Genomic DNA, 26,758 nt, shown 5'->3' on the forward strand with positions numbered 1-26,758 from the left:
GGTTACTTCCTCTTTGTAGGTGAATTACAAGTCCGGGGGAAGACATTGGGTGCTTGATAGTGGATGCACTCAACACATGACCGGAGATCAAATGATGTTTTCCTCTCTAGATGAGAATGTTGGTGGCTATAGTGACATTATCTTTGGTGACAATAGCCGGGGCAAAGTCAAAGGAGTTGGTACAATTCCTATCTCAAGCAATCATTCTCTCTCAAATGTATTGTTGGTTGATTCTCTCAAGTTTAATCTCTTAGCGGTCACTCAACTTTGTGATTTTGGATATAAGTGTAGTTTCACTAAAGATGATGTTGTAGTGACTAGCTTGGATGGAAAAGATCACATCTTTACGGGATTTAGACATGAGGATGTATATCTTGTGGATTTTGCAACTAAAGAGGCAAATTTGTCCACTTGCTTATTCACTCAATCATCTTTGGGTTGGTTATGGCATAGAAGGCTTGGTCATGTTGGCATGAAACAACTCAACCGACTTTTGAAGCATGATTTAGTAGTTGGCTTGAAGAATGTGAAGTTTGATAAAGATAAGCTTTGTAGTGCATGTCAAGCCGGAAAGCAAGTTGCAAATACTCATCCCACTAAGAGTGTCATGTCAACCGAGAGACCTTTGGAATTATTGCACATGGATTTATTTGGTCCTACAACTTATAGAAGTATAGGTGGAAATTGCTATTGTCTTGTGTTAGTGGATGATTACTCAAGATATACATGGGTTTTCTTTCTTCATGACAAGGCCGATACATATGACACATTCAAGAAATTCTTTACAAGGGCCGAAAATGAATTTGAGCTCAAAGTGAAGAAAGTGAGGAGCGACAATGGAAGTGAGTTTAGAAACACAAGAGTTGAGGAATGGTGTGATGAGAAAGGAATCAAGCATGAATTCTCAACCAAGTACACTCCGGAACAAAATGGTCTTGTTGAGAGGAAAAATAGAACCTTGATTGATATGGCAAGATCAATGCTCTCCGAGTATAATGTTTCGGATAGCTTTTGGGCCGAAGCAATCAACACAGCTTGTCATGCCTCAAATAGATTGTATTGCCATAGATTTCATAACAAGACCCCATATGAGTTGCTCATTGGAAGGAAGCCAAATATATCATATTTTAGAGTGTTTAGTTGCAAATGCTATATTCTCAAGAAGGGAACTCGGTTATCAAAGTTTCAAAACAAATGTGATGAGGGTTTTCTTCTTGGATATTCATCTAGTAGCAAGGCTTATCGGGTCTACAACAAAACACATGGCATTGTTGAAGAAGCTTATGATGTTGAGTTTGATGAAACCAATGGGTCTCAAAATGAACAAGAAAATCTTGATGATGTGAGAAGTGATGGGTTGAGAAATGCAATGAAAAACATATCAATTGGTGATGTTAGACCAAGAGAAGAAGATGAAGATGAAGATGGCCCTTCTATCTCAATTAGAGTTAATCCTTCAACTTCTATCTCAAATGATCAAGCACAACAAATTGTACAAGATTCAAGTAATGATGATTCTCAAGTACAAGATCATGTTGGTTCATCTAGTGCACCTTCTTCATCAACTCAAGAACCCATTATTCCTCAAAGAATTCATCATGTTCTTGCAAAGGATCATCCGGTGGATCAAATCATGGGTGATATTAGTAAGGGTGTCCAAACTCGATCTCGCATCGCTTCATTTTGTGAACATTATTCTTTTGTATCTTTTCTTGAACCTAACCGTGTAGATGAAGCATTGAGAGATCCGGATTGGGTGAATGCTATGCATGAAGAATTAAATAATTTCACCCGGAATCAAGTTTGTGATTTAGTTGAGAGGCCCAAGAATTATAATGTTATTGGCACTAAATGGGTCTTTAGAAACAAGCAAAATGAAGATGGAATGGTTGTGAGGAACAAAGCAAGATTGGTCGCTCAAGGCTTCACTCAAGTCGAAGGTTTGGATTTCGGTGAAACTTTTGCTCCCGTTGCTAGATTAGAAGCTATTAGAATTTTATTAGCTTATGCTTGCTCTCACAACATTAAACTTTTTCAAATGGATGTGAAAAGTGCTTTCTTGAATGGCAAAATTAGTGAACTTGTTTTTGTTGAGCAACCTCCCGGTTTTGAAGATCCCAAGAAGCCAAATCATGTATACAAGCTCTCTAAAGCTCTTTATGGTCTTAAGCAAGCTCCACGAGCTTGGTATGAAAGATTGAGGGATTTTCTTATCTCTAAGGGCTTCAAAATTGGTAAGGTTGATACTACCTTGTTCACTAAAGATATTGGTAAAGACTTGTTTGTTTGTCAAATTTATGTCGATGATATTATCTTTGGTTCAACTAACCCAAGTTTTTGTGAGGAATTTGGTGAAATGATGTCTAGGGAATTTGAGATGTCCATGATTGGTGAATTGAGTTTCTTTCTTGGACTTCAAATCAAGCAACTCAAGGAAGGCACCTTTGTGTGTCAATCAAAATATGTGAAGGATATCTTGAAGAAATTTGGAATGGAAGATGCAAAACCAATCAAGACTCCTATGGCCACAAATGGGCATCTCGACCTAGATGAGGGAGGTAACCCGGTTGACCAAAAGCTTTATCGTTCTATGATTGGTAGTTTGCTTTATTTGACCGCATCTAGGCCCGACATCATGTTTAGTGTTTGCATGTGTGCACGACTTCAAGCCGCACCTAGAGAATGTCATTTGACCGCCGTCAAAAGGATCTTGAGATATTTGAAATATTCTCCTAATATTGGTTTATGGTATCCCAAGGGGGCTCATTTTGATTTGGTTGGATTCTCGGATTCGGATTATGCGGGGTGCAAGGTTGATAGGAAGAGCACTTCCGGTGGTTGTCAATTTCTTGGAAGATCTCTTGTATCATGGTCATCAAAGAAGCAAAATTCCGTGGCTCTTTCAACCGCCGAAGCGGAATATATCTCGGCCGGAAGTTGTTGTGCTCAATTATTATGGATGAAGCAAACTCTTCTAGATTATGGTGTGAAATTTGATGAAATTCTCTTGTTGTGTGATAATGAAAGTGCCGTGAAGATTGCCTCTAATCCGGTTCAACATTCAAGAACCAAGCATATTGATATCCGCCATCATTTTCTTAGAGATCATGTGAACAAGGGTGATATCAAGATTGATGGTATTGGCACGGATGATCAATTAGCCGATATCTTTACCAAGCCTTTGGATGAATCTCGTTTTTGCAAATTGAGAAATGAGTTAAACATAATTGACTTCTCAAATGTGGCTTGAAAACTAGCACATGTGGCATATGGTTCTTTCATGCACTTCTTGTTTCATTTTTATGAATTTTTGAGGTATTTTTGAGCCATTTATGAGTTTTCATGATTCTACTCGATTTATTTTTGAATTCTTGTTGAAACTTGCTCATATAAGTTGTTTGAAGGTTTTCATGCAAGATTTGAGATTTTTAGATTTTTATTTGAGCAATGATCCCAAATTAGAGTTGGAATTGAGAAAATTGGCAGAATTCAGACTTGTCAGATTTTTGGTAGCGCGGACGGTCCGCGGGTAAGGGGCGGACAGTCCGCCGTTAACTGGACTTATTCACCAGAGGTTCTGCAGAGAAGTTGTCAACCGCAAAAATTCATTGCGGACAGTCCGCCAAAGGACCGCGGACGGTCCGCGCATGTTTGGGCAGAGGCAGTTTCAGTCAGTTGCAGTGTAAAAATTTCAAAGGCGGACGGTCCGCCAAAGGACCGCGGACAGTCCGCGACTGGACAGAATCGTGGGGTCGGCCAGACTTGACTTATATTGGATGTCCCCTTCACCTCCCCACCAAACCAAACACTACTCCAAAAGTGTCTCTCTCTTTCTCTCTCAAGCATGTGGGGAAGACGACAAGGTCAAGCCCTTTTGGAGTGGTTCCCGGACGGTCCGAGCACATCCCCGGACTCTTCTCAAGATAGTGCATCATGTCCTCGCGGTATTTCAATGAATCCCTAACTCTTGTTCTTGGATTTCTTTATTGGAAAGAGTACGGGTTAGATGCTCCGATCTATTTTTTTCCATGGATTCGTGCAAATACTTGGGGGATCTTATTCCTAGTGATGAGGAGTTGCTAGAGTTAAAGTTTGGTTGGTTGATTTGAATCAAAACTCAAAATATGGATGAATCAAAGATGAGGGCGATTTTGTGTTCCTGTGCAGAACAGATGGGTCGCGGACAGTCCGCCTGCTGGACGCGGACGGTCCGCCGTGGTATTTCATGAACCGCGGACGGTCCGCGTTCAGAAGTGCGGACAGTCCGCTAGTATCAGTTTTCTCAGATCAGTGCTGAATTGAGCTTTATCATTAAGGATTGATTCTATGACTTTAGTAATTGTTCTTATGGTTAAATCTTGATCTCAGGCCACCCCGGAAGATCGTCAAGGCCACAGCTACGAAAATCAAAAAGGCAATGACTTCTAAAAGGCAAAGAGATAGTGATGACTCGGATGATGTGGACTATGCTCCAAATGTCAGTGAGATGGCTGCTGCATCTTCAGTGGGAGATGTTGGTGATGAGTCCTCAGAGGAAGATACTGAGGGGGTTGACAATGATGTTACAGATTTGATGGGGTTAGATCTACCTAGCCGACAGTGGACTGCAGAGAGCTATGCAAATGCAAGAGCAGTGGATCAGTTCAGCTTGCCTCGTGACACCAACATTCTCTTCTTCAAAACCGAGGTACAAAAAGATGCTTACTTTGGTCATTTAATTAAGAAAAATGTCTTCAAACATCAGACCATTGACTTAGGCTATATGAGACAACATCAAGTCATGACTGATCTAGTGGATAGATTTCAGCAAATGGGGTTAGCTGATTTTCTGCAGCATAGGTGTGATTGGAATGAAACAGTGATACGCCAGTTCTATGCCACTCTAGAAATCAACATGGTTGAGGAAACATTTAGGTGGACAACTGGAAAAAGAACCTATGGTGCTACATTTGCACAGTTTGCTGAGGCAAATCAATTGGATTATAATGTCATAAATAGTGAGCATAGTATGAATGTTGTGCTAGAAAACCCTCTAGATGAGAATGACTACCCAATGTTCTATGAGCCTGTAAATCTTGGAATTGCTAGAAGCTTTGGGGGCACTCAGGGTCTAAGGCATCATCCTGCAGTGATCAATAAAATTGTTAGAGTCACATTCATGCCTAAGAGTGGCAACAAGGACAAGATTAGAGGGCACTATTGGAATGTGATATCTCATATCATGAATGGAAATAGAATCAATATCATTGCTCTTATCATGGATCAGCTTGCAGACTTGAGGCTTAACATGGAGATGAACTTGTACTTTGCTCCATACATTATGTCCATCATCAAGGTTAAAACTAGCTTCAGAGGGATATGTGAAAGCAAGCACACACCTTTCAGGCCATTCAAGAATGACAATGCTTTTCTCTTGAGGCCTTTGACTCCCTTCCCTGGAGATGATATGGATGCCGAAGCACAGGGGCAAGATGATAGTGATGATGATGCTCATATGGGAGCAGCTGCAGCTCAGCATGCCATGCCACCACCGCATCCTCCAGCACAGCAGCAGTGGGCTCCTCCAGCTGGCTACTTTGATCCATACTTTGCATCCATGCAGGAGAGCATGTCCTCTCAGATTGCGGGGTTGGCTAGTCAGATGCAGAATCAGATGAATCTCAACTTTCAGAACATGCAGCAGCAGATGTTCCAGCCCATGATGACTCAGATGCAGGGGTTTCATGAGAGCTTACACTCAGATATAGCAGCCCTTGACTCACGTTTTGAGGATTTGCCCTCCTCTGAGCAGTTTGAGCAGTTTGAGCAGAGACAGGAGCAGCTAGAGCAGCGCTTTGATGCTTTCAGCACAGCCTTCACAGGGTTTTCTGATCATTTCTACTCAGTGTTTCCGGCTCCAGTGCCGCCTCCAGAGTTCTACCCGCACCAGCCGTTCTACCCACCGCCACCTCCTCCACCAGCCGTTTGACTTTCTTGGCAATTGATGCCAAAGGGGGAGAAGGAGCTTTGGAGTGCTTGGATCTAGGGGGAGCTCATGGACATCTCATGGAGATCATTCGCTTTCGGCTTCCGCTTGCTACTCATGCCTATTTGTGTCTTGTTTGATCTCTACTTAAGACTTGTGTTTGGATTTGAACTTTTGGGTTGTATTGTGTGATGAACTATGTTGGTGTGTGCTACTCTTATCTATTTATGTTCATCTTGTGGTTGTGAGGTTGTGCTAACCATGTCAAAGTTCATATCATATATATCTTGTATCTTGTATGCCTCGATTTCCACTTGTAGGGAAAACTCCGTCAAAAGTTTCAAATATATATATGTGTGCTTGGTATTCATGAAAATTTATATGCACATATCAAGGGGGAGTTCTCTCTACTCATCGAACTTGGGAAATTTATTCATACCATATTCTGAAATTTTCAAGAAAATGAGTAAGTTCTTCCAAAGTTCAATTCCAAGTCTACCTTATGCCTAGTGTATAAAGTTGACTTGAAAACTTCTATCACTCCAAAATTTAGTGTTGTCATCAATTACCAAAAAGGGGGAGATTGAAAGCATCTAGGCCCCTAATTCGAGTTTTGGTAATTAATGACAACGGTTTATGGATTAACGATTTCATTTGAGATAATGAGTATAGGTTGATCCAAGGATGAAAGAAATTCGGTTGTGTACGTATGGAATTTTGGAGATGATGAGCAAAGCTCGGGCTCAAGGCAAAGGTATAAAATAGGGCCTTTGTATTTTACCGGTCACAAGGCGTTTAGTGGTTGAAAAGTGACCGGATTTGTTGGATAGATAGCCGTACTATCAAGAGGGGTTGTGTACTCATGCTTGACGGGTCTTTAGTGCCATTTTGCTCAAAATGTCTAGTTGCATGCATGAGGGCTAACGGCGTTTTGAAAAGATTTGAAATAGACTAAGTTCGAGAGCTAACTGAGTAACTGCGGACAGTCCGCGCCTGAGGGGCGGACAGTCCGCGCCCGTTCCAGAGAGCTTGCAGAGGCTCTGGTGGGCTGGCGGACAGTCCGGCCCAGAGGGGCGGACAGTCCGGCCCAGATTGGCGGACAGTCCGCGACCATTCCAGAGAGCTTGCAGAGGCTCTGGTGGTCTGGCGGACAGTCCGGACCAGGTGGGCGGACGGTCCGCCGGCTAATTTCAAATTTGTACCAGAGAGGTTGTTTCTCTGGTTTGGGCTGAAAAGTTTAACTGCGGACGGTCCGCTACTGAGGCGCGGACGGTCCGCAGGCTAAATCTCAAAATGTTCCAGAGACGATGTTAGTCTCTGGTAGGTTGGAACTCTTAACTGCGGACGGTCTGCCACCAGGGCGCGGACGGTCCGCCAGGGGTTAACGGCTAGTTCTGACATGCATTAAATGCACTCTGACTCACTGGTTTATAACGGCGGACAGTCCGGTTTTTGAACCGCGGACGGTCCGCGATTTCGCAGAAAAGAGTGTAACGGCTAGTTTTTGGAGGGATGTCTATATATACCCAATGCCCGGCCATTGGGTGCATCTCTTGGCCATTTGGATTGCATTCTTGACATATTAGAGCTAAGGCATCCCTCTCTCACACACACTTGCTTAGAGATTGCATTTTTTGAGAGTGTGAGAGCTTCCTAGTGCATTGCATCAAGAGTTTGAGCTTTGTGGCATTAGGGATACTTCAAGCAAGCGTCATCAACTTGTTACTCTTGGGAGTTGCCGCTCCCTAGACGGCTTGGAGAAGTGGATTTCGTGGAGCACCTCCAAGGAGATTGTTGAGGAGCCCCGATTTCGGTTGTGAGAGGTCTTGTGCTCACCTCACCGGAGTGGTGAAGAGCAACTCTAGTGGAATCGAGGTGTGGAGCGGTTCCTTGATTCAAGCCGGCTCAAGATCAAGAGGTTCTTGATAGAGGAGCGGTTGATTCTTGGAATCCACCTCAACGTGGATTAGGGGTGACCGGCAAGTCATCGACACCACGGGATAATTTCTTGTGTCAAGCTTGGTTACTACTCTTGCTCTCTTTAATACTTGCATTTACTTTGAGCAATTTTCTTTACTAGAGCTTGAATTGTGTCTTGTCACCCTAGGTTGCAAACCCATCTAGAGATAGTAATAGCTTGACATAGGGCTTTCCTTTGTTACTAATTAAATTTCTCTAGTGGTATTGGTTTTAGTTTTTAAACCGCCTATTCACCCCCCCTCTAGTCGGTGTTCTTGATCCTACAGCCTCCCAAACCCGTTCTTTCCTCTTCCCCATTGTCTCTCGCAGCCAAAGCAGCAGCCGCTTCGCTCACCCGCCCGCGTTCGATTCCCAGTTGGGATCGAACCTGATGCTGCACCGGGGTTTTCCCCCAAAATTGATTTGCAGGTCCTGTACGTACGCGTGGAGCCACAATGGTAATACGACATGCCCTTCGTCTGCGGAGCCCATGAGACTTCGTCGATTTCTAGAAGGACGCGTGGTGTGTGTATAGTTTGTATAGGTCTAGCATACACTCTAGGGTGTGTGTTGTGTGTGTGTAAGTGTGTGTGGGTGTGTTGGAGTGTGCGTTCAGATACTACAGCTGTAACTTAGTTGTCCAGTCTCAAAAAAAAAAAAGCAGCAGCCGCGTCCAGAGGGAGGGAGACGTTGGGCTTGGGCTTGGTGGAGGAAGTCGACATGGCGGTGAAGGCGTGGTCGCCGAGGCGCCGAGGGGTCGATGTGAAGTACTCCCTTCGTCCGAGAAAGAATGCAATTATAGGATTCAAAAATTGTCCAAGAAAGAATGAAATTCTAGAATACACCACTCAGCATGGGACCCACTAATTGAAAAAAAAAATCACTGACAGGGAGCTGATGGACTGGCACCACAGTAAAACAAGTGCAGCTCATGGAATAAAAAAGTGCCTGCACCCAGAGCTTTTTTTCGCTGCCGCTCTCTACCCCAAACATTCCAGAGTTTGTTTGAATCACGGCATATTTGAAGTATGCTGTACAGTAGGGGTGTATATGTCATTTTACTTTTTTATTGGTTTGCGTGAGGAAAGCTAAAATTGCATCCTTTCCCGGACAGAGGAAGTAGCAGGGTATTGTGGGTGGGGGGGGGGGCGCTGTTGCACGGCAATTGTTGGATTGCGTGCCCGGCGAGCTTCCTCTCTTTTTATTGTTGCACTGCACAAGGAGGGCCCACAGCCATAGACATGACTGGTGGAGTGACGGGCGGAGATTCGGTCCTCTGACCGATTTGGGGATCAAAGCCATTAACCAACATATTGTTGAATCTTAAAAAAAGGTAAAAAAATGATAAGATGTCATAAATACGAGAATGGTTTGCACCATTTTCATCCTTTTCTTTTCATGATCACCCCCTCATCTTCATGCTGCATTTCTCTGCTATCATAGTTTTCAATAATGGACAGAGGGTTTCAGCTTTTTGATCCTCGCGTCCACGCATATACAGAATGTTTGGCTTGTGTTGCCAAAGCTAAAATTTGCTCTAACTATGAAATTTGGACCACATTTAGTTGGATGCCAAAATTGGTCTTTCTAAACAAATTTGGTATGCCATGCGAAGGAGGCAGGCAACATTCATTATATTTATAAGAAACAAGAAGTGCCGCTGATTATATTTGAAATAAACAACTTTGTGGTATCATGTATTAATTCTCAAACCAATGCAGGGAAACTTGGCCACTTCGGTAGAAACTAAAAATATAATGACTAGTTGGTCTTTTTTTTTACGACACTAGTTTGCCTTATTGTGTATTCTGTGAATCAATAACAATAATGACAATCTCAAACATAATCTGCATAGTAGCATCCCTCCTCTTGTGATCACTGAATCAAAACCATCACTCTTAAGAACTAGCTAGCTAATAACCAATGCGTTGCTCCGATTGCAGCAGTGACATTAAGTATTCGTCTTTGATTCCTGCAACTTCACTGCACACATCGCCCATCCTCATTCGTTGTCTTGGCAGCTCCACGCAGCATAAAAGGCCTATTTTGACGAGTGGGATAATGCAGCCATGCATCCAAGCTTCAGCACAATTTTGTTCTCCAGAATCAGAACCAGCATTACTGAGTTCTTGTAGCAAATTAGCATCCAAAATCTCGCAGATCCTTTCTGGAAACACGGCATACACAAATTTGTGGAGGTTTAAGCCATCCTTGAATATTTCATCAGTTGGTCTCTTTCCAGTGATCAATTGTAGCAGCAGTACTCCATAGCTATAGACATCGCCTTCAGTTGTATTCTTGACGCCCAAGGCATACTCTAGATTGATGTGATGGTGACTAAATTAGAGGTATATATAAAATAACTCGAAATAGATAGATACAAGCATAAAATGGAAAGCATGGTTTTGTAGATGCTCAGTGACTAACCTGGTGCAATATATCCGATTGAACCAATAGGTCCACATGACATTGTTGAGCTGTTTTGCTGCACGGATGAGCTTGTATTCAGAAATTTTGTCAATCCAAAGTCAGCAACATGTGCTGTCATGTCATAATCCAATAGAATATTGCTTGGCTTCAGATCACAATGAACCAATGCAGGCACACAACGGTTATGCAGATAATCTAAAGCATATGCGACATCCATGGCTATGTTTATCCTTTGCCCAAGACTTAATGGCCCCTCTCCAGATCCATATGTTGTTGGATGGATCCACTTCTCTAAATTACCATTTGGCATATATTCAAAGATGAGAGCTTTAAACTCCTTCCCGCTGTAATCGATGGTAGAACACAAGGTGATGACGTTGATTAGATTCCGGTGGCGAATTCTTTTCAGGACGTTGCATTCATCACAAAAGCTCTTCACTGCTCCATGTTGCTCAAGATTGAACACTTTAACTGCTACAGGAAGAGCAGCAATGTCCAATACAGCCTTATATACTGCCCCGAACCGACCCATCCCAACCAAATTCTCAGGTGAGAAATTGTTTGTTCCGTTGAAAATGTTAGCATAAGATACTTTCTTCAGCTTCCTGTTACTGATGAAAATCCTTTGAGGTTGTCTTCTCCTCTTAGTGAAAAATAACCACAATAGACATAGCAATGAAACCAAGGAAAAAATACCAAGTGGAAGAACAATCTTCATGATATAAGATATCCCTTTTCCACTCGAGTTAAATGTCAAGCAAGGTGGCAACCCATGTATTGTAGTAAATGCACATAACATCTTATTTCCTTGAAGAGATACCTCAGCTGTACTATTGAAAGGACTTCCAATTGGAACTGGCCCGCTAAAATCATTGAAAGACAGATTCAAGTATCGCAATGAAGTATACAATCCGAAGAAACTTGGAATGGGTCCAGATAACTGGTTTTGAGAGAGGTCCATTTCCTCAATGCCTTTCAAGTTTCTGAAGGATTCAGGAATGCCCCCATCAAGGGAGTTCCGATCCAATTTCAGGGATTGCAAAAGCACACATTGTCCTATTGAAAATGGAACTTTTCCTGACAGCAGGTTTCCCGAAAGATATAACTGTCCAAGATTGATAAGACTCCCAACCTGTGATGGTATGGAACCACTAATGAGGTTGTGGGACAAGTCCAATCCGCGTGAAAGTGATGAGAGTCTAAAGAGTTCTACTGGTATGTTTCCATCAAGTCTGTTAGAGGACGAGTTTAGAATCAACAAATTTTTGCAGCCTTCTAAAGTGGATGGTATTGTCCCCTCTAATTCATTATTGTCCAGGTACATTTCCTCCACCTGGTCAAGATTACCGATAGAATTTGGAATGACACCTGTAAGCTTATTTCTTGCCAAGCTTAGAGAACCCAATTTGTGAAGATTGCCAATGGTTGAAGGAATACTTCCAGTTAACTGATTCTGGTCTGCATAAAGCAATGTCAGGTTCTTAAGGTTCCCTATGCTAGAAGGTATGCTTCCTGAAAAATTGTTCTTGCTTAACCATAACCAGTTCATATTTATCGTAAAATTGCCAACTGATTCAGGCAGGCTTCCTGTGAACTTATTGTCATCTAAGAGCAATTTGACCAGATTGCTGCAATTTATGAGAGGGGAAAGAGAGCTCCAAACTTGTCCTTCGAGGTGATTCACACCTATGTCCAATTCCTTCAGCATAGTCAAGGTCCCTAATTTAGGAACTAACCCATGGAATGAGTTCACCCCTAGATCAAGGACTTCAAGACTAGATGCATTAACCAATGAGGATGGAATCGGACCCTCAAATCTGTTTGCTTGTAGTATCAATGTGCTAATGGAAGGTAGAAGGAGACCAATGTTCCATGGAAGTTTTCCAGCAAAGGAGTTATTACCAATGCTTAGAAAAGTTAATGATGACATATTATAAATACAATATGGTACCAAGCCTGACAGCTTATTGATGCTTATATCCAATATTTCAAGTTGCAACATGCCCAAACTATCAGGTATGCTACCAACGAGGTTGTTGCCACCAAGGTACAACATCAAAAGGGAAGAAAAATTTGCCAGGGGTACAGGGATGCTTCCTGAAAGGCTGTTATCGCCCAAGGTAAGGGAAAAAAGAGGTGATGACACTGAACTGACAGATGGTATAGCTCCAGTGAAATTATTGCGTGTAAGATCAAGCATCACGAGGGATGAGCTATTGAACAATTCTGGAGGAATCATGCCGCTAAGACCATTATATGGGAGTACTAGGTATTGCAGAGATTGGCTGTTTGTTATATTATGTGGAATTCCTCCAGTAAGGTAGTTTTGGCCTAGATTAACATAGGTAATAGATGGCGTAGTGCCTAATGAGTCAGGGACGTTACCGACAAAGTTATTTCCTGACAGAATCAATGCTTGGAGGGCAGGGAGTGTCCCAACCCATGTAGGAATTCTTCCTTGGAGCTTGTTGCTACTGAAATGGATGAACTTGAGTTTGGAGCATCGGCTAAGGTTTGAAGGGATCTCACCTGAGAGTGAATTGTTCCAGAGGCTGATTTCCTCGAGGCTAGACAATGATGACAAAGCTGCAGGTATCGTGCCATCGAGTGAATTCATACTTAGGTTCAGCTTTCTAAGCCTCTTCAGGCCACCAATTTCATAGGGTATGGCACTGTGGAGATGATTATCAGATAGGTCAATGGCTGTGAGGAAAGAGAGGTTGGCTATACTGAGTGGTATCTGACCAACAAGGCCCTTGGAGTGCAAGTCCAGTGCAATGACACGATTAGTGTGCCTTTTACTGCATGTGATTCCTTGCCACTTGCAGAAATTGGCAGAATCATTGTTCCATGAGGCCAATGCTCCAAGAGGATCATTGGAGAGCTGCAGCTTGAAAGATAGGAGAGCTTGTCTGGCATCCGAGAATTTTTCGGTGATTGCAATTGAAGATGGCAAGGTGCAGAGTAGGATGAAGAAGACATGAACTGAAATAGAGAAGTGTTGGTGAAGATTTATGAACAGACCAGCCATGTTCTTTTGTTATTCTGTATTTGGATGACTAATGGGAGGAATGGTCTGTGCCTTGGTTACTATGAGTTTCTATCACTATATATAATACTTTAGTTGGTGCAGGGAGACACAAGTTGGAATGACCCGTTAGTGCTCCACAATGTAACCACATTATCACTTGGTACAACATTCGAGCTTTATGGAGTGGTCACTAGTGGTTGCTTCATGGCTGCTACGTACTGGACGAAGACTTGGAAGTCAGTGCTGGAAAACATGTTAGCTTAAACTTATTAATTTTATACCTTGTACCAGGTGTAATCGGCCTAGCTATTTGTGTCAAAGCATAAGGAATAATGTCAAGGAGGACTAAATAAATACACTTGAATCATCCCCATACATGATATTCCAGATCAGATTTAACATCGAAATTACATTTATGCAATATGAGAGCCAATATTTTCCACGGTAAAAAAAGAGCCAATATATATATGGCAATGTGGGCAGAGGAGCTGGCAGCATGGTCCAGTTTTCGGAGTGCTTTTAGACGATTTAAGTAGCATCATCACAAAGGTAGTGTGAATGGCTGGTGATTTGTCAAGTCTCTTTTGCTCTGGCCCCAATGGCCACTACAAAGACTTTGCTGGCAGTCTACCACTATATGTGATTGTTATGGTTCGATGTAACTATCCGGAGGCAAAGCATCCATCATCCCTAGGTGTTCATCACAATCAGAGGATAACCATGACCGCACAATCGAACACCATCCATCATCCCTAGTGGCTAGTGCTTTTGTCGTCCAATTCAAATAAGTCGGCGCGAGTATGTGCTGAACGACAAAAGGACACCATGATGGCTTACAGCAGAGGTGTGACGGAGATTGGGTACCTACTATTCAAAGACTTTGACCTGTTTGGAGTCGTTTCTTGGAAGCGACTACCCAATGCGCGTGAATCCAAAGAAACAAACAAGAGTGGAACAAAGAATTGCATTCAGACAATGACTTGTTTGAGTGGTCTCTTGCGGGTTGTCTTGTACAGGGTGAGCGGAATTATCAGCACCCACAAAGCTACCTGCAAGTAGTACAGGAATTATTGCCGCATTTCCACCGAGGAAAGACACAGGAAGGAACGACGACCTGTGTGTGTGTGGGATTTATAGGGTGTGCCCACGGCTAGGTTGGTTTTCGCAATGCAACATGAGAGAATGGCTACCGCCGCCGCATGCTGGAGCAAGCTTGCGCGTTCTTGGAGCATCATCGTCTTGTTGGTGGCGGTGGCATTGGCCATGGCGCCGATCGCCCATCAAAGCGATGACCATTCGACAAACATGACAGATCAAAAGGCCTGGTGAGTGAAAACTTATCTCAAACAACCACCGTATGTTTCATTTATGTAATAAATTTAAATTTAAAATATATAAATTTTAATTCTAGTATCTAAATTAAATTCTGATTGTATTGTTATTTTTATAAGAAGATCACGCTTAAGAATATCTAGATAACATTTTTTAGAATTTTTTTAAATCAATCTGGAACCTTTTTGACCATTACGAAGAAATTGTCAAACCTTTAATTTAAAACAAGTGGCATGTCCTTATTTTGAATGACCACATCACGAAGTGCGAATAATTTAAAAACAAGAGTAGTGGTTTCTTGCGGACCAGGTGGCATTGTATATGTTGAGTGGAATTATTAGTGCGCACGAAACTACCTAGTGGGGGGCGGAATTATTGCATTTCCACCAAGCGAAGACACAAGGAGGAATTTCTAGGGTGTGGAATTTATAGGGGACGCCCACGGCTGGGTTAGTTTTCAGAACTTGACTACTTGAGATAATACAATGGCTACCGGGGCCGCGCGCTGGAGCAAGCTTACGCGTTCGTCGAGCATCATCGTATTGTTGGTGGCCGTGGCATTGGCAATGGCGCCAATTGCCCATCAAAGTGATGACCTTACGAGAAACACGACAGATCAAAGGCCTGGTGAGTAGTCCAAAACTTGTAGATTGAATGAGTTCCTACTAATGCATTCGTCTATGTGCCTACTATATATTCCACGGAACCACGACCTGAATCTGGCATGAGCAAGTTTAATTTGGTACAATATCGCAAATTTGGGTCTCTAAATAACTTCTAGTACTAGTACATACCTACGTACCACTATCATAACGGTAGTAGTTCCTATATCTTAGAAGTCTCCTAGCAATCTAATTAAGTTAATTTTTGTAATTAATTTTTTGAAATTTTCGGTAGTTGACATAGGAAGAATTACTCATTTGCACACATTTATCAGCTACTTTAATTAGAGAAAAAAAATTCTTGTATGCCATTGGAAATTGTAGGTAGAATAGATTGTGTATAATGGATGGATTTATTAGCCTGAGTCTTGGGGCTGCATATATATGGGTATATGACTCAGAGAGTAAGGAGATTGTCCTACATATATACTTGGTCTACAGATATCCCCCATAGTCACATCAGAAGCATCGCAGATGGTGAGACTAGAGAGAAGTTGGTGAGCTGACATCCCCTGTAGTCATAACGGTCAGTGTGTCGTAAATGTCGTGGCTGCAGTGGAAACCACAAGGTTGCTTAAGTAGACGGTAGCCCTTTGTGCCAATGTTGAGGTAGACTCAGCATGCTGGTGAATAGCTATTGTTGAAGATGCTATGTGCGGGATAGTAGTCGAGGATGATGAAGTCAAAGTAGCCGCATATGAAGCCGTGGAAGCACGAGGGTGCGCCAAAGATGGTGGCGCAAATGAGAAGGCACCGTAGATGAAGATGGAGACATGTCGAGGCAGTCGAGGCAATCGTCGTGGGAGATGTCAAAGTCGATGCAGTTAGGCCATCGGGCGAGGCATTCCTGGGTTTTCCAAGCTTGGGAACGCATCGGGGACGACAGGCACGTACTGATGTTGCCAAGATCGGACGTGCAAGGTAGGGTGCACAACCAGACACTGTCATCTGAGGGACCAGCAGAGAAGGCCTCCACAGTGGTCATAGGTGCAGAAGAATGGCTGGGTAGAAAATGTCAACACATCCTACTATTGCTGGAGTAGATGAAGTAATTGGGGAGGAGACAACGATGTTGGTGATGGGGTTGCGCTCAAAGCAAGGAGGTGAACGCAGACTGACCAACACAAGGTAGAATGCTCCGGATAACATGGCAGCAATGCTCGAAGGAGACGGCGAAGAACTCGAACAACTTGATGAAGACCATGCGTAGGGCGTAGCGATGTGTAGTTGACAACGAGGTCATGGATGTGGTCTGTGGAAGTAAGGATGCAATAGTGAAGGAGAGACCACGGGTGGCGCCGCTACTGCCCGAAGAGGTGATGCAGCAGCAGCCCTCCATGCTTAGGGAAGAGGCGCACACGATGAGGATGGATATCACGGGAGCCGGGTGAATCACACACGTTAGCTTATTAGACCGAGTGTGTGAGAGGAAAGGTGACGATGGATGAAGTACGTGGAGACGTCCCGATTGGTGCAGGCGACAATGAGCTAGCTAAGATCGATGTGTGGACAAAGTGGCGAGGATGGCGGTGCAAACGGATGTCCCCTAGGATGCCTTCCATATGGCCATGCTGCACAGTCGAATGCGAGGAAGAAGGCAGTGAAATTGACTCCAACATCGAGGTAGAGGTGCGAGCTTGACAAGCGGTGGGTGACTCAAAACCGATAGCAAATCGGGAAAACCAAAAATAAGAGATACAACAACAACATTTCGTGGAGAACTTTCGGATGCGCCTAGCATAGACCCTCACCCTCAATATCTTTCTTTAACTTCCTACTAAGGTCAACAACCACAGCGTGACAGAGGGATAGAGCCAGAGGAAAAGAGAGGGGGCAATCTGGAGGGAGCTGAAAATCAAAACGGGGAGGAGATGGGGCGAAGTGGAGCGGAGGTAGCTCGACAGCAATGTGGAGGAGCAGGTGGCTCGAGGAGCAGAAGTGACACATGAGCGAGTCAAAGCGGTTGAAGATAGCGGTGACATGGCAGAGCTTGCGGAGGAGAAGCCCCAGGCAGTCGGCAGCAGTGGCGACATCATGGAGGAGGATCTGCCGAATCCGAGAAGAATCTGCCACCCCTCGCATATCCTCATCCTCCTCACCCATCGGCCAACCGCCCAGAGGCCCGATCCGGAGCCCTAGTGTCGTTATGGTAGGGACCAACCAAGAGGCACCGCCGGTGAATCAACCGGCGATTGGATCGTAGGACCTGCTCAGTCCTGTGCTCGTCTTCCATGTCGCATGTTGAGGAGCAGGAAGGCCACTACCACGGTTAGGGGAGCCTGGTCCAGCGATGCCGAGCGAAGGAGGGAGGACAAGGCTAGCCCGCGGACGACGACACTCGGGTGTGTTCCTCATGATGTGCTGCTGCTTGATGATGATGGTGGCAGATTAGATCAATCTGCCGCAACACCTAGAGGAACGACAGTTCATGGGATGTGTTGGAAAGAGGTGGAGGTACTCCCCCGGCGGAGATCAACATATCCATGAGGGCGCTGGAAGCAAGACAGGGGATGGCCGGCGGCACCCGGAGGATGAGGGTATCGTTAATGGGAAAATTCGATTCGTGCCACCACAACTCCGTGAAATTGGGTGTCACGTTCAAAATCATGCCACTCAATCCAACTTCAAGAAATTGTAGTGGCATGGGTCAAAATGACCCATGGTTAATAGCGGAAGGTTAGGGTTTGAGGACTAGGATTAGAACCTAAACTCGTGATGCCATGTAGGAAGAATAGATTATGTATACTGGATAGATTTATTAGCTTGAACCTTGGAGCTGAATATGTAGGGGTACATGACCTGGTCTACCTAATATACTCTAACATAAATTATAACCCTCCCTTCTATGTGTAAGGATCACCAGGGTGTCCGACCCTAGAGGGGGTGAATAGGGTCGCTAATCGCTTTTTAACCTAGGGCTCAAACTACTTGCATAAGATAAACCTAATACGTCCTATACATACTAGTTATGACTAAGGTTTAACTTTGCTATTCTCTACTTACCCCAAAATACTTGCAACCTATAGCCAATCCTAAACAAACTAACTAGGAAAGTAAAGGCACGCAAGATAAAGTAAATGCGGAAACATAATATGGTAAGTAAAGAGGTAAGTGCAAGAGGGATGCAAACTCCCGAGTAGACACGGTCATGTAACGTGGTTCGGCACAAACGCCTACGTCCACGGGACACCGAGACTCTTCCGATCACCGTCTTGCACTATGCCACCAAGGCGATGCCGGCAAGCAAAGGCAAGTGCTCACAAGACACCGAGTCTCGTGCACCACCACCGTCTCTCTCGGTCACCCAGCCAAAATCCACTACGGAGCTTCTCCACCAAGGAGGGGGTCTCCTCTTCCCCCGCACAAAGTGTCGTTGCCACTCCACACCAAGTCGGAGGGTCACACGACGGATCACAAGGATTGCTTGCTGCAGCAAGACTTCTCTCAAGGGAGCTCTCGCAAGAACTAATCCCTATTACAAGTACTAAGCACTCTCACAAGTGTGCTTAAGCCTATATGATGTACAATGAAGCTCTATGGTGGTTGGAGATGATCTATGGCTCTTGTATACTTCCTTGGTATCCAGCACACTCAAATGAGCCGTGGGGTGGCATATATATAGCCCACACACCCCAAACTAGCCGTTGGAAAAAGGCTGACAAAAAGCGCTATCACCGGTTAAACCGATGCTCCCGTTTTTTTCATCACCGGTTTAACCGGTGAGTGCATTTTCCAACTAGCCGTTATACTTCAATGGCTACCTCAATCGACCGACGTAATCAACCGATGCAGCGTCGGTTTAACCGGTGAGTGTAGTTGCTGAAAAACTAACTCTCTGGACAACTGCACCGACGTTCATCAATATCTAGCGTCGGTTCATCCGGTGTATAGATTTTGCCTCAGCTGCTGAGTTCATTGCACCGACGTATTCAACTTTCCTGGTGTCGGTTCAACCGGTGTTACCAAAACTCCCAGACGTGCTCCAAGTCAATGCATCGACGTATGTAATTTTCTTAGCGTCAGTTCAACCGGTGATACTAAAATATCTCTGTTTTGATTGTTTTGACTTGGTTTCTTCACGGTCTCTTCAATCTTTGGGTCTAGCTATGCCTATCTTCTCTTTGTCATCACTTGAACTTAAAAGCCTGAGAATGGTTATCTTAACAATCATATTAGTCCAAGTGTTGTGTTGTCTATATCAATCACCAAAACATTATATTGAAATATGGCATGAGAGGTCATTTTCGCTACACTATGCCATCAAAATTTAGACTATCCCTTCAATGCCATCATCTATAATTTTTCAGCCCTTACATGGCATTACCATTACAATACAATCACATGATTGTTTAATGAAGAGTGAAAAGCTAAAATTACCCCTATGTAGGATAAAATATTTTTCTAGTCATCTCGCCTATGCCATTAAAAACCTAGATCGATACTAGCCCAAAAGTCCTATACCCGAGTACTACTCGAGTAGTTTCCTTCTGTACCGACTAGTCCTACTTATATATTAGTAGTTTACATAATGTCAAGGTATGGGACATACCCCATCCATTATTCCGTACAGACGTCAGGTTCCCATGTCCCCGGATTTAACAATAATGGAGCTAGACAATTGGTAACTGGCAACATAAACGGCTGTTACAGCTAGTCAAATATATGTAACGAGCAAGAAGTGCCCATTACAAACAAATAACTATTTGTAGCGGGCAACAAATGTCCATTACCAATGTTCATCACTTTGGTAACGGACGAAGATAAAGTCCATTACCAATAGCTTGTTATTGGTAATGGATCTTCATTGTTGCCTAGGACAGGCACTTTTACCTTTAAGTTTTCATGTAACGGACAACTTATGCCTATTACCAATGACACGTTACATAAAAAAATGCTTTTCACATAGTGGGTAATGGTTTATATAGCTTATTTGAAAACAGGAAGGATGGGTGTTCAAATCCAAACCTAATTGTTTTAGAGCAATTCCCTTACCCAAATTCCTTTTATTTTGGGCCAGTACGGTTGCAATGCATGCCTTTTCTTGTGGTTTTTGGATCCAAACAAGTATTATATGATTTTATTCGATTTGTTGGATGTAGTACATACCCTAACAATTGTTTCATTTGTTGTAGATTATCAGTATCCTATCCCGCCTAGTGGCAGGCCTGGTGGCGGTGGTTCTCGTTCCCCTCATGGTCCTGGTGGCGGTGGTTCTCATTCCCCTAATGGTCCTCCTTGCACATCATGTCCATATCCTGGTGCTTGTCCATGGTGTCATGTTAGATGAATGCTTCAGTGGCTGAATCTGGAGCCAGCCAAAGTCAATGTAGAATCAAACACATGTTCCTAAATATCGAGGATTAGCCGACTCAGTCTCTCAGAAATGCTTATAGAGACAAGGTTGCATGTGTGTATTCATGGTCTATCCCATATGTGAGTTGGGCTAGCCCTCCGTCCACGACTCGAGCACGTCCCTACAAAATTAACGGACAAGTATATGTATCTAATGCTTATTCTGACGTTGTCTTTTGCAAGTCACGGGCATAATAGTCTAGTCTAAAAAAATGAGCAATTTTCTTACCCAAAACCTTTTTTTTCAGCCTGTATGGTTGCAATGACATACCTTGGTCAGTGTGTTTTTTTTTGGGTGAGAAAGGATGTATATCATATATTAAAGAGAAGTGCAGTACATCTTTTACTTATAGAAAGGATCCTGAGTAACTGAAAAATTACACAAAGACCCCAACTGTGCTTCTTCCTCAATTCAATCTGCCTCTGTCGCTCACCCGACGCCCTTGCTACAGACCGATCCATCCAACCTCCATCCTCTCCGTTCCAGATCATTGAACGGACTCCAAACATTGGTAAGCTGCAAGATATCCTCGATAGAAGACCATCAGCTGTCGGCTCCATGATCTGGCACCTCAACCTCCCGTGGACCATCTCCCAACCACACGAACCGGAGTGCAGATGGAGCCACACTGATGAGAAACTCAGCAGCCCAAGAACCGAGGTCCTCGAAAGGACCCATCCGAAAACGAATCGAATGGTCCAGTCATTCCTCTCTGCCTCGCCACCAACAGCAGCAAGCAGCAGAGGGTAAAGAAGCCGCATAGGTTTCATGGTCACCTCCTCCATCCGACCAAAATCAAACGGAAAAAGCAACAAGAATCCCCCGGCACAAAATCCGCCGCCAGTGAACAACGCACCAATGCAGAAGAAGAAGCCCCAGAAGGAGCACAACCTCCGCCTTGAATCTTCAGCCGAGGCGATGCCGTCGCCATTGAAGACCAGGGGAAACAAAAGCTTCACGCCGCCGTCATAAGCACCACCTACGACGTCGGGGAAGAAGACCGTCCTCCCGTCGGAGGTTATTTGCCGCCGGAGCCGCTCTGCAGCCGCCGGTCCCGGCACCACCAGCTCCGCCATCGAGGACGACGGCGAGCACCCAAACTTCCCTAGATCTATACCTACCTAGGAAGTATAGATAGCCGGCGGTCGATTCCCCGCCCTCCTCCTTCTCTGGCGCCAGAGAGGACACCGGAGAGGAAGGAGGGCGCCGGAAATGGCCCCGGAGGCGTTGTCACCCTCCCTTTCGCCTCGGTCTACTGTAGCACTCAAGAAAGAAGGGGAAGGAACGAGAAGTATCCAGACAACCACTAGAGTTTCTTGGTCAGTGTGTTGCTTTGCAGTGTTTATTGCGGTTCTGTTTGGATAAAGGAATTTTTGATCTAAATAAAGTATTGTGTGATTACATTCAATTAGGATTAATCTTGACTGGTTGGATGTAATTGTAACACCCGGTTTACAAAAGGACATAAACCGAGCAATCATATACGTGCCAGGATCAAGTCACACGTATATACAACAGAATGAACAATATATCACAGCACATATCACGTAAAAAGATATAATAAAGCAAGTACAAATGTTATTTATTACAATAATGACAAATGTCTAATACAGAGTATGCGGAAGCGTAAAACATATACGATAACTCTCGTCGGAAGCTGAGCAGGGCGCCACAGGGACGTCGACTGGGAGACGAACGCCTAGAAGTCCTCGTACTCCTGGTAGCTTCGGGTGAACTCCCTCGCGTCGGTAGGAACTGAGCAGCAGTAGAGTATCCCCAAGAGGAAAAAGAGTAGAGTAGGCAAGAGTGAGTACACAACTTGTACTCAACAAGTATAACACAAACTATGAGGCTCTAAGGTCGGCTGACTTAACTGCATTAGCTTTTAATCTTGGTAAAATTTTATTAAAGCTATTTACTACAAGTGGATGAATTACCATAAACCCAGTTACATAAAAATTAATCAAAATTAATTATGATACTACTGAGAACCATACCAAACCAAGCCACCCGGGGAAACCCTCCTAACCAAAGGAAGATAACCCCACTAATCAAAAGGAGGATCTGGGCCGCTCAAGACCGTGAGCACGGCTAGTATATCAGTTTTACACTCTGCAAAGTTTGCACATCTTTACCCACAAGTCGTGAGCTACGCTAGTTGTTCATCACACTTCCTTAGGTGAGATGACTAGCAAACTCACTACGAGGCTTTTACAAAGAATCTCGTTGGTAAGGAGTAACCGCGAGGGTGGATCGGCGACTATGGAGCAGATCTAGTGGGCGTCAAGACACGGAGCACAGACGAGGCCACTCAGTACGAGGGCCATAGAAGCTTACCTCCCCTGCCCCGCAGGTAAGTTACTCCAAACCAAAAGACCTAATTATTACGCCAAGACCGTCCCATTCCAGTCTTGTGGTAGCGCTGTTGTCCCAAGTTGTCGCTCTATGAACCGGTCCTTATGGAGAGTGGCCAACCAAGCACTAAGCACCGTGCTGGCCCCCTAAACCATGTTTCTAACAAAATATATTTTAACGAGACGTGAGCCACTCAAGCACGGAGCACAGAGGGCCACTCCCAGAATTAAGTTGCAATAAACCATTAATCATATTAATTAAAAAGGACCAAGTGTGTTATAGCGCAGCACCTAGCACAACTAACCAAAATGCAACCCAAGGGATATATATAAAGGATATAAAGTGGCTAGGAAATCCTTATAGGCATACAATATTAAAATGCAGTATGAAATTGTATTTAAAGTGATAGGTAGTGTTCATGTTATACTTGCCTTCCTCAAACTGCTCCTGCTGCTGCTCAAACTGCTCAGAAGATGGCTGCTCCGGGTACTGGTACTGGGGCTCCTCAGATGGATCAACGTCTACTCACGAACACATGGCCAAAGACAATACACAACATAAACATACATGCAAACAATAGCATATACTAAGAAACAGTACAACAATACATGAAAACAGCAAACAAAACTATGCTAGAACTATTCTACGCGTTACAACGATCGCGTGGACATAAAGAACGCCTAAAACGGAGCTAGAACGTGAAAACTAGAGCTAAAACAAGGTCCAGGGGCTTAACTGTAAGAAAAACAGAGTTTCTAGGGTTTTTCTGCAAAAACCAGGGACTAAAACATAATTAAACATTAGTTCTAAGGTCTAACGTGCAAAAACAGCAGGCTTGGACGGCGGGTTCTATTCTGGGAAAACTTAGGGGGATCCGTGTAAAAAATCTGGGCAGATCTGCAAAAACTTTTACACTGCCATAGAGTGCGGGTTGATTTTGAAGAAAAGTGAGGGCTCTTTAGCAAAAAGTCTAGGCCGAACCGGTATCTACGCGTATGGGCCGTTGGATCTTGATCTAGTGGCTCAGCGCGGTTTGGATTTGGATCTAATCTGATCCGTTGACTACGGATCGGACGGCTCTGGTCAAGCTGGGCGCGCGGGACGGCGGCGCAGGTCGACGGCGACCCTTCTACGCGGCGGCAGCGGGGGGGAGGGAGGGCACTCGCCGGAGCTGAGCGATCCGGCCTTCCAGGGGTAGATTCGAGCGGGATTTGGGTTAGGGGGCATCTACGCAGCGCGCGTGGTCCACCTAGGCCAAGATCTGGGCACGAACGGTTCTGTGGCGGCGAGAACGGTGACGGCGGCGGCTCTGGGCGGCGACGCTCGCCGGCGCGCTCACGCTGGGCAGCTCTGGGGCTGGGATCCGAGTCTGTGGGTTCTGTGTGCGTGCGCAGAGCCAGTGCAGGCCATGGCAAGGCACGGTGGGGGCTAGGCGGCGCTGCAGCGAGCTCGCCATGGGTGGTTGGTGGCAGAGCACCGGCAAGCCGGTGTTCTAGCCTCGGATACGTGCTACGGCTGAGACATCTGGCACAAAAGGTAACGGGGATCTAGGTGGTGCTCACCTAGTACTGAATCGGGAAGATGCGTGGCGCAGCAAGGTCGACGGCGTCGGTCCGGTGGTGGCGCACGGCGAAGCTCGGAGGCGAGGTTGATGCAGGGCATCTCCGAGCCTGCTGAGCCATCGAGGAAGTCCGGGCGGGGTCTGTGGAGGTGTACAACGGGTCAGTGCGGCCTGCGGTTCACCGGCGGCGAGGAATCGAGCGGGCGGGCAGACTCACCAGTGGCGGCGCGGTGCTCTACTCCGGGCGGAGCGGCGTGGAGGCGGCTGCTAGGTTTTTGCGCGGCGGTTGTGGGGCGAGATAGGATGCAGGGGGTCGCGGGGTGGTTTAAAGGGGCAGCGCCGGAGATCTCGGGGTCCGGGCTCGGGAAGGAAAGCTGCGGGGATCACGGGCGGACGTCGCGGCTTGGCCGTTGTGTGAGCGCGTCGCGGAGGGGATGAAGCTGACAGCGGGCCCGGTTGTTCAGTGAGGGGAAAAGCAGGGCGCAGGCGCGAGTTGAGGGGAAGCGCTGCTGGGCTGCGGAGTGTGGGCCGCGCGGGGAGCTTGGGCCGCGCACGGGAGGGAGAGGGAGTTGGGGAGTCTGGGCCGTGCGGGGGAGTGAAGGGAGGAGAGAGTGGGCCGCCGGGTTGGGCTGGCTGGGGTTTGGGTTTGAGTTTTCTACTGGGCTGGGTTCTTTACTATTTCTTTCTCCTTTCCTAATTCAAACACTACTCAAATCTAATTGAATTCAAATTCAAATTTGAATTCAACCCTAGCACTCAAACAAAAAGAACAATGCACCAGCATGAATGCAACAACAAAATTAAACCTAAGAAAAAAAATTTAATTACTTGTGAGAGAAAATTAATTTAAAAGCAAGTCTAAGCATATAAAACCTTAGAAAACTAAATAAAGCCAATTAAATTTATTAATAAATGCTGAAATTTAAATTAGGGTGTTACAGTAATCCCCTAATGATAATATCATTATTTCTTGTAGATTATCCTCATACTAGGACTGGTCACTGGTGACATCGGTAAACCAAGCGGTGGCAGGCCATCGTTCCCCTCATAAGCCTCCTTGTAATGGTTAGATGAATGATTCAGTGGCTTAGGGGTGCCAATGGGTGACCCTTAGGGGCACCTCCAACCCTCTTTAGTTTAAAATTTTGTACTACTTCTCCAAAATAATATTATATTTTAAAAAACTAGTATAATATTTTGAACTAAAGAGGATTGGAGTTGCACCTAAGGGTTATTTATTTGCACCCCTACAGTGGCTGAATGATCTGGAGCCTGCCAGAGTTAATGGATAATTAAATATATGTTCCTATAAAATGTAGCAATAACTATGCTTTTCCATGAGCAATGATTGGTTGCATATTGGTGTTTAAGGTTTAGCTTTGACGACAAAAATATATAGCTTTCTAACACAATGTGAATGATTATTTAATCAAATAAAATTGATCACTGTGAAACTCATTCAAATCTTATTTCTTATTCCTTTATGTCGTGTTTCTATGTTTTGGCTAACTTTTAATTATGTTAAATCATGTATACGTCGGGATGGATTCCAGAACCATCATCTATGTTTACAAGGATATGCTGATCCGTCATAGGTATAGCTAAGGATGGGAAACAGATAGCAGATATCTGAATTATCCGACATCCATATCTGTCTAAACATCAATATAAATATCCGTATCCGTATTCAAATTTAATGTTGTAGTAAAGTGGATACATCAGAATCCGATTTTCATTGTTTTTCACTATCCGATTTCACATCCGTATTCGACAATATCCAACACTATCCGTATTCGTTTTCATTTTAAAACTATTTAAAAAATTATATTCATTTCTGACAACCCATATTATTAATTTTTATAATAAAAATATAAAAAGATTAAATTTACTTTTAAATATTCTTGTTTTATCTTATAATTACTTCTATACTTTTTATTTATATATAATAAACAATATTTATAGGTTTATTGCAATATATTTTTATTTGTAATTTTATTTTTATGTATTTATTTATTAACATATTTATTGATAAATAAACTATTTTTAACTAGCTATCTATATTATATTATTATATTATACTTTAGTTTGTACATGTATAACTATTTTGTAA

At 44.2% G+C, this 26,758-nt stretch overlaps 1 protein-coding gene and 1 long non-coding RNA gene across 3 annotated transcripts; one reads left to right on the forward strand and one right to left on the reverse strand.

Moving 5' to 3' along the window:
• Positions 1-9,565: 9,565 nt before the first annotated feature.
• LOC120655745 (probable LRR receptor-like serine/threonine-protein kinase At3g47570) lies at positions 9,566-13,500 on the reverse strand. Its single transcript, XM_039933712.1, has 2 exons — positions 10,352-13,500; positions 9,566-10,241 (listed from the first exon to the last, which is right to left on the reverse strand). The coding sequence occupies exons 1-2, from the start codon at positions 13,383-13,385 to the stop codon at positions 9,838-9,840; spliced, it is 3,438 nt and encodes a 1,145-aa protein (XP_039789646.1). The 5' UTR covers positions 13,386-13,500; the 3' UTR covers positions 9,566-9,837.
• Positions 13,501-14,270: 770 nt separating this feature from the next.
• LOC120655746 lies at positions 14,271-21,111 on the forward strand. Of its 2 annotated transcripts, XR_005667717.1 has the most exons (3): positions 14,271-14,710; positions 15,027-15,344; positions 20,512-21,111. It is a non-coding gene; the product is annotated as an uncharacterized LOC120655746 (long non-coding RNA). The 2 variants fall into 2 exon arrangements; XR_005667716.1 differs by lacking the exon at positions 15,027-15,344 and having other exon boundaries at positions 14,320-14,710.
• The last annotated feature ends 5,647 nt before the right edge of the window (positions 21,112-26,758 follow it).

Source organism: Panicum virgatum, chromosome 1N, assembly GCF_016808335.1.
Source record: "Panicum virgatum strain AP13 chromosome 1N, P.virgatum_v5, whole genome shotgun sequence".
Taxonomy (NCBI): Eukaryota; Viridiplantae; Streptophyta; class Magnoliopsida; order Poales; family Poaceae; genus Panicum; species Panicum virgatum.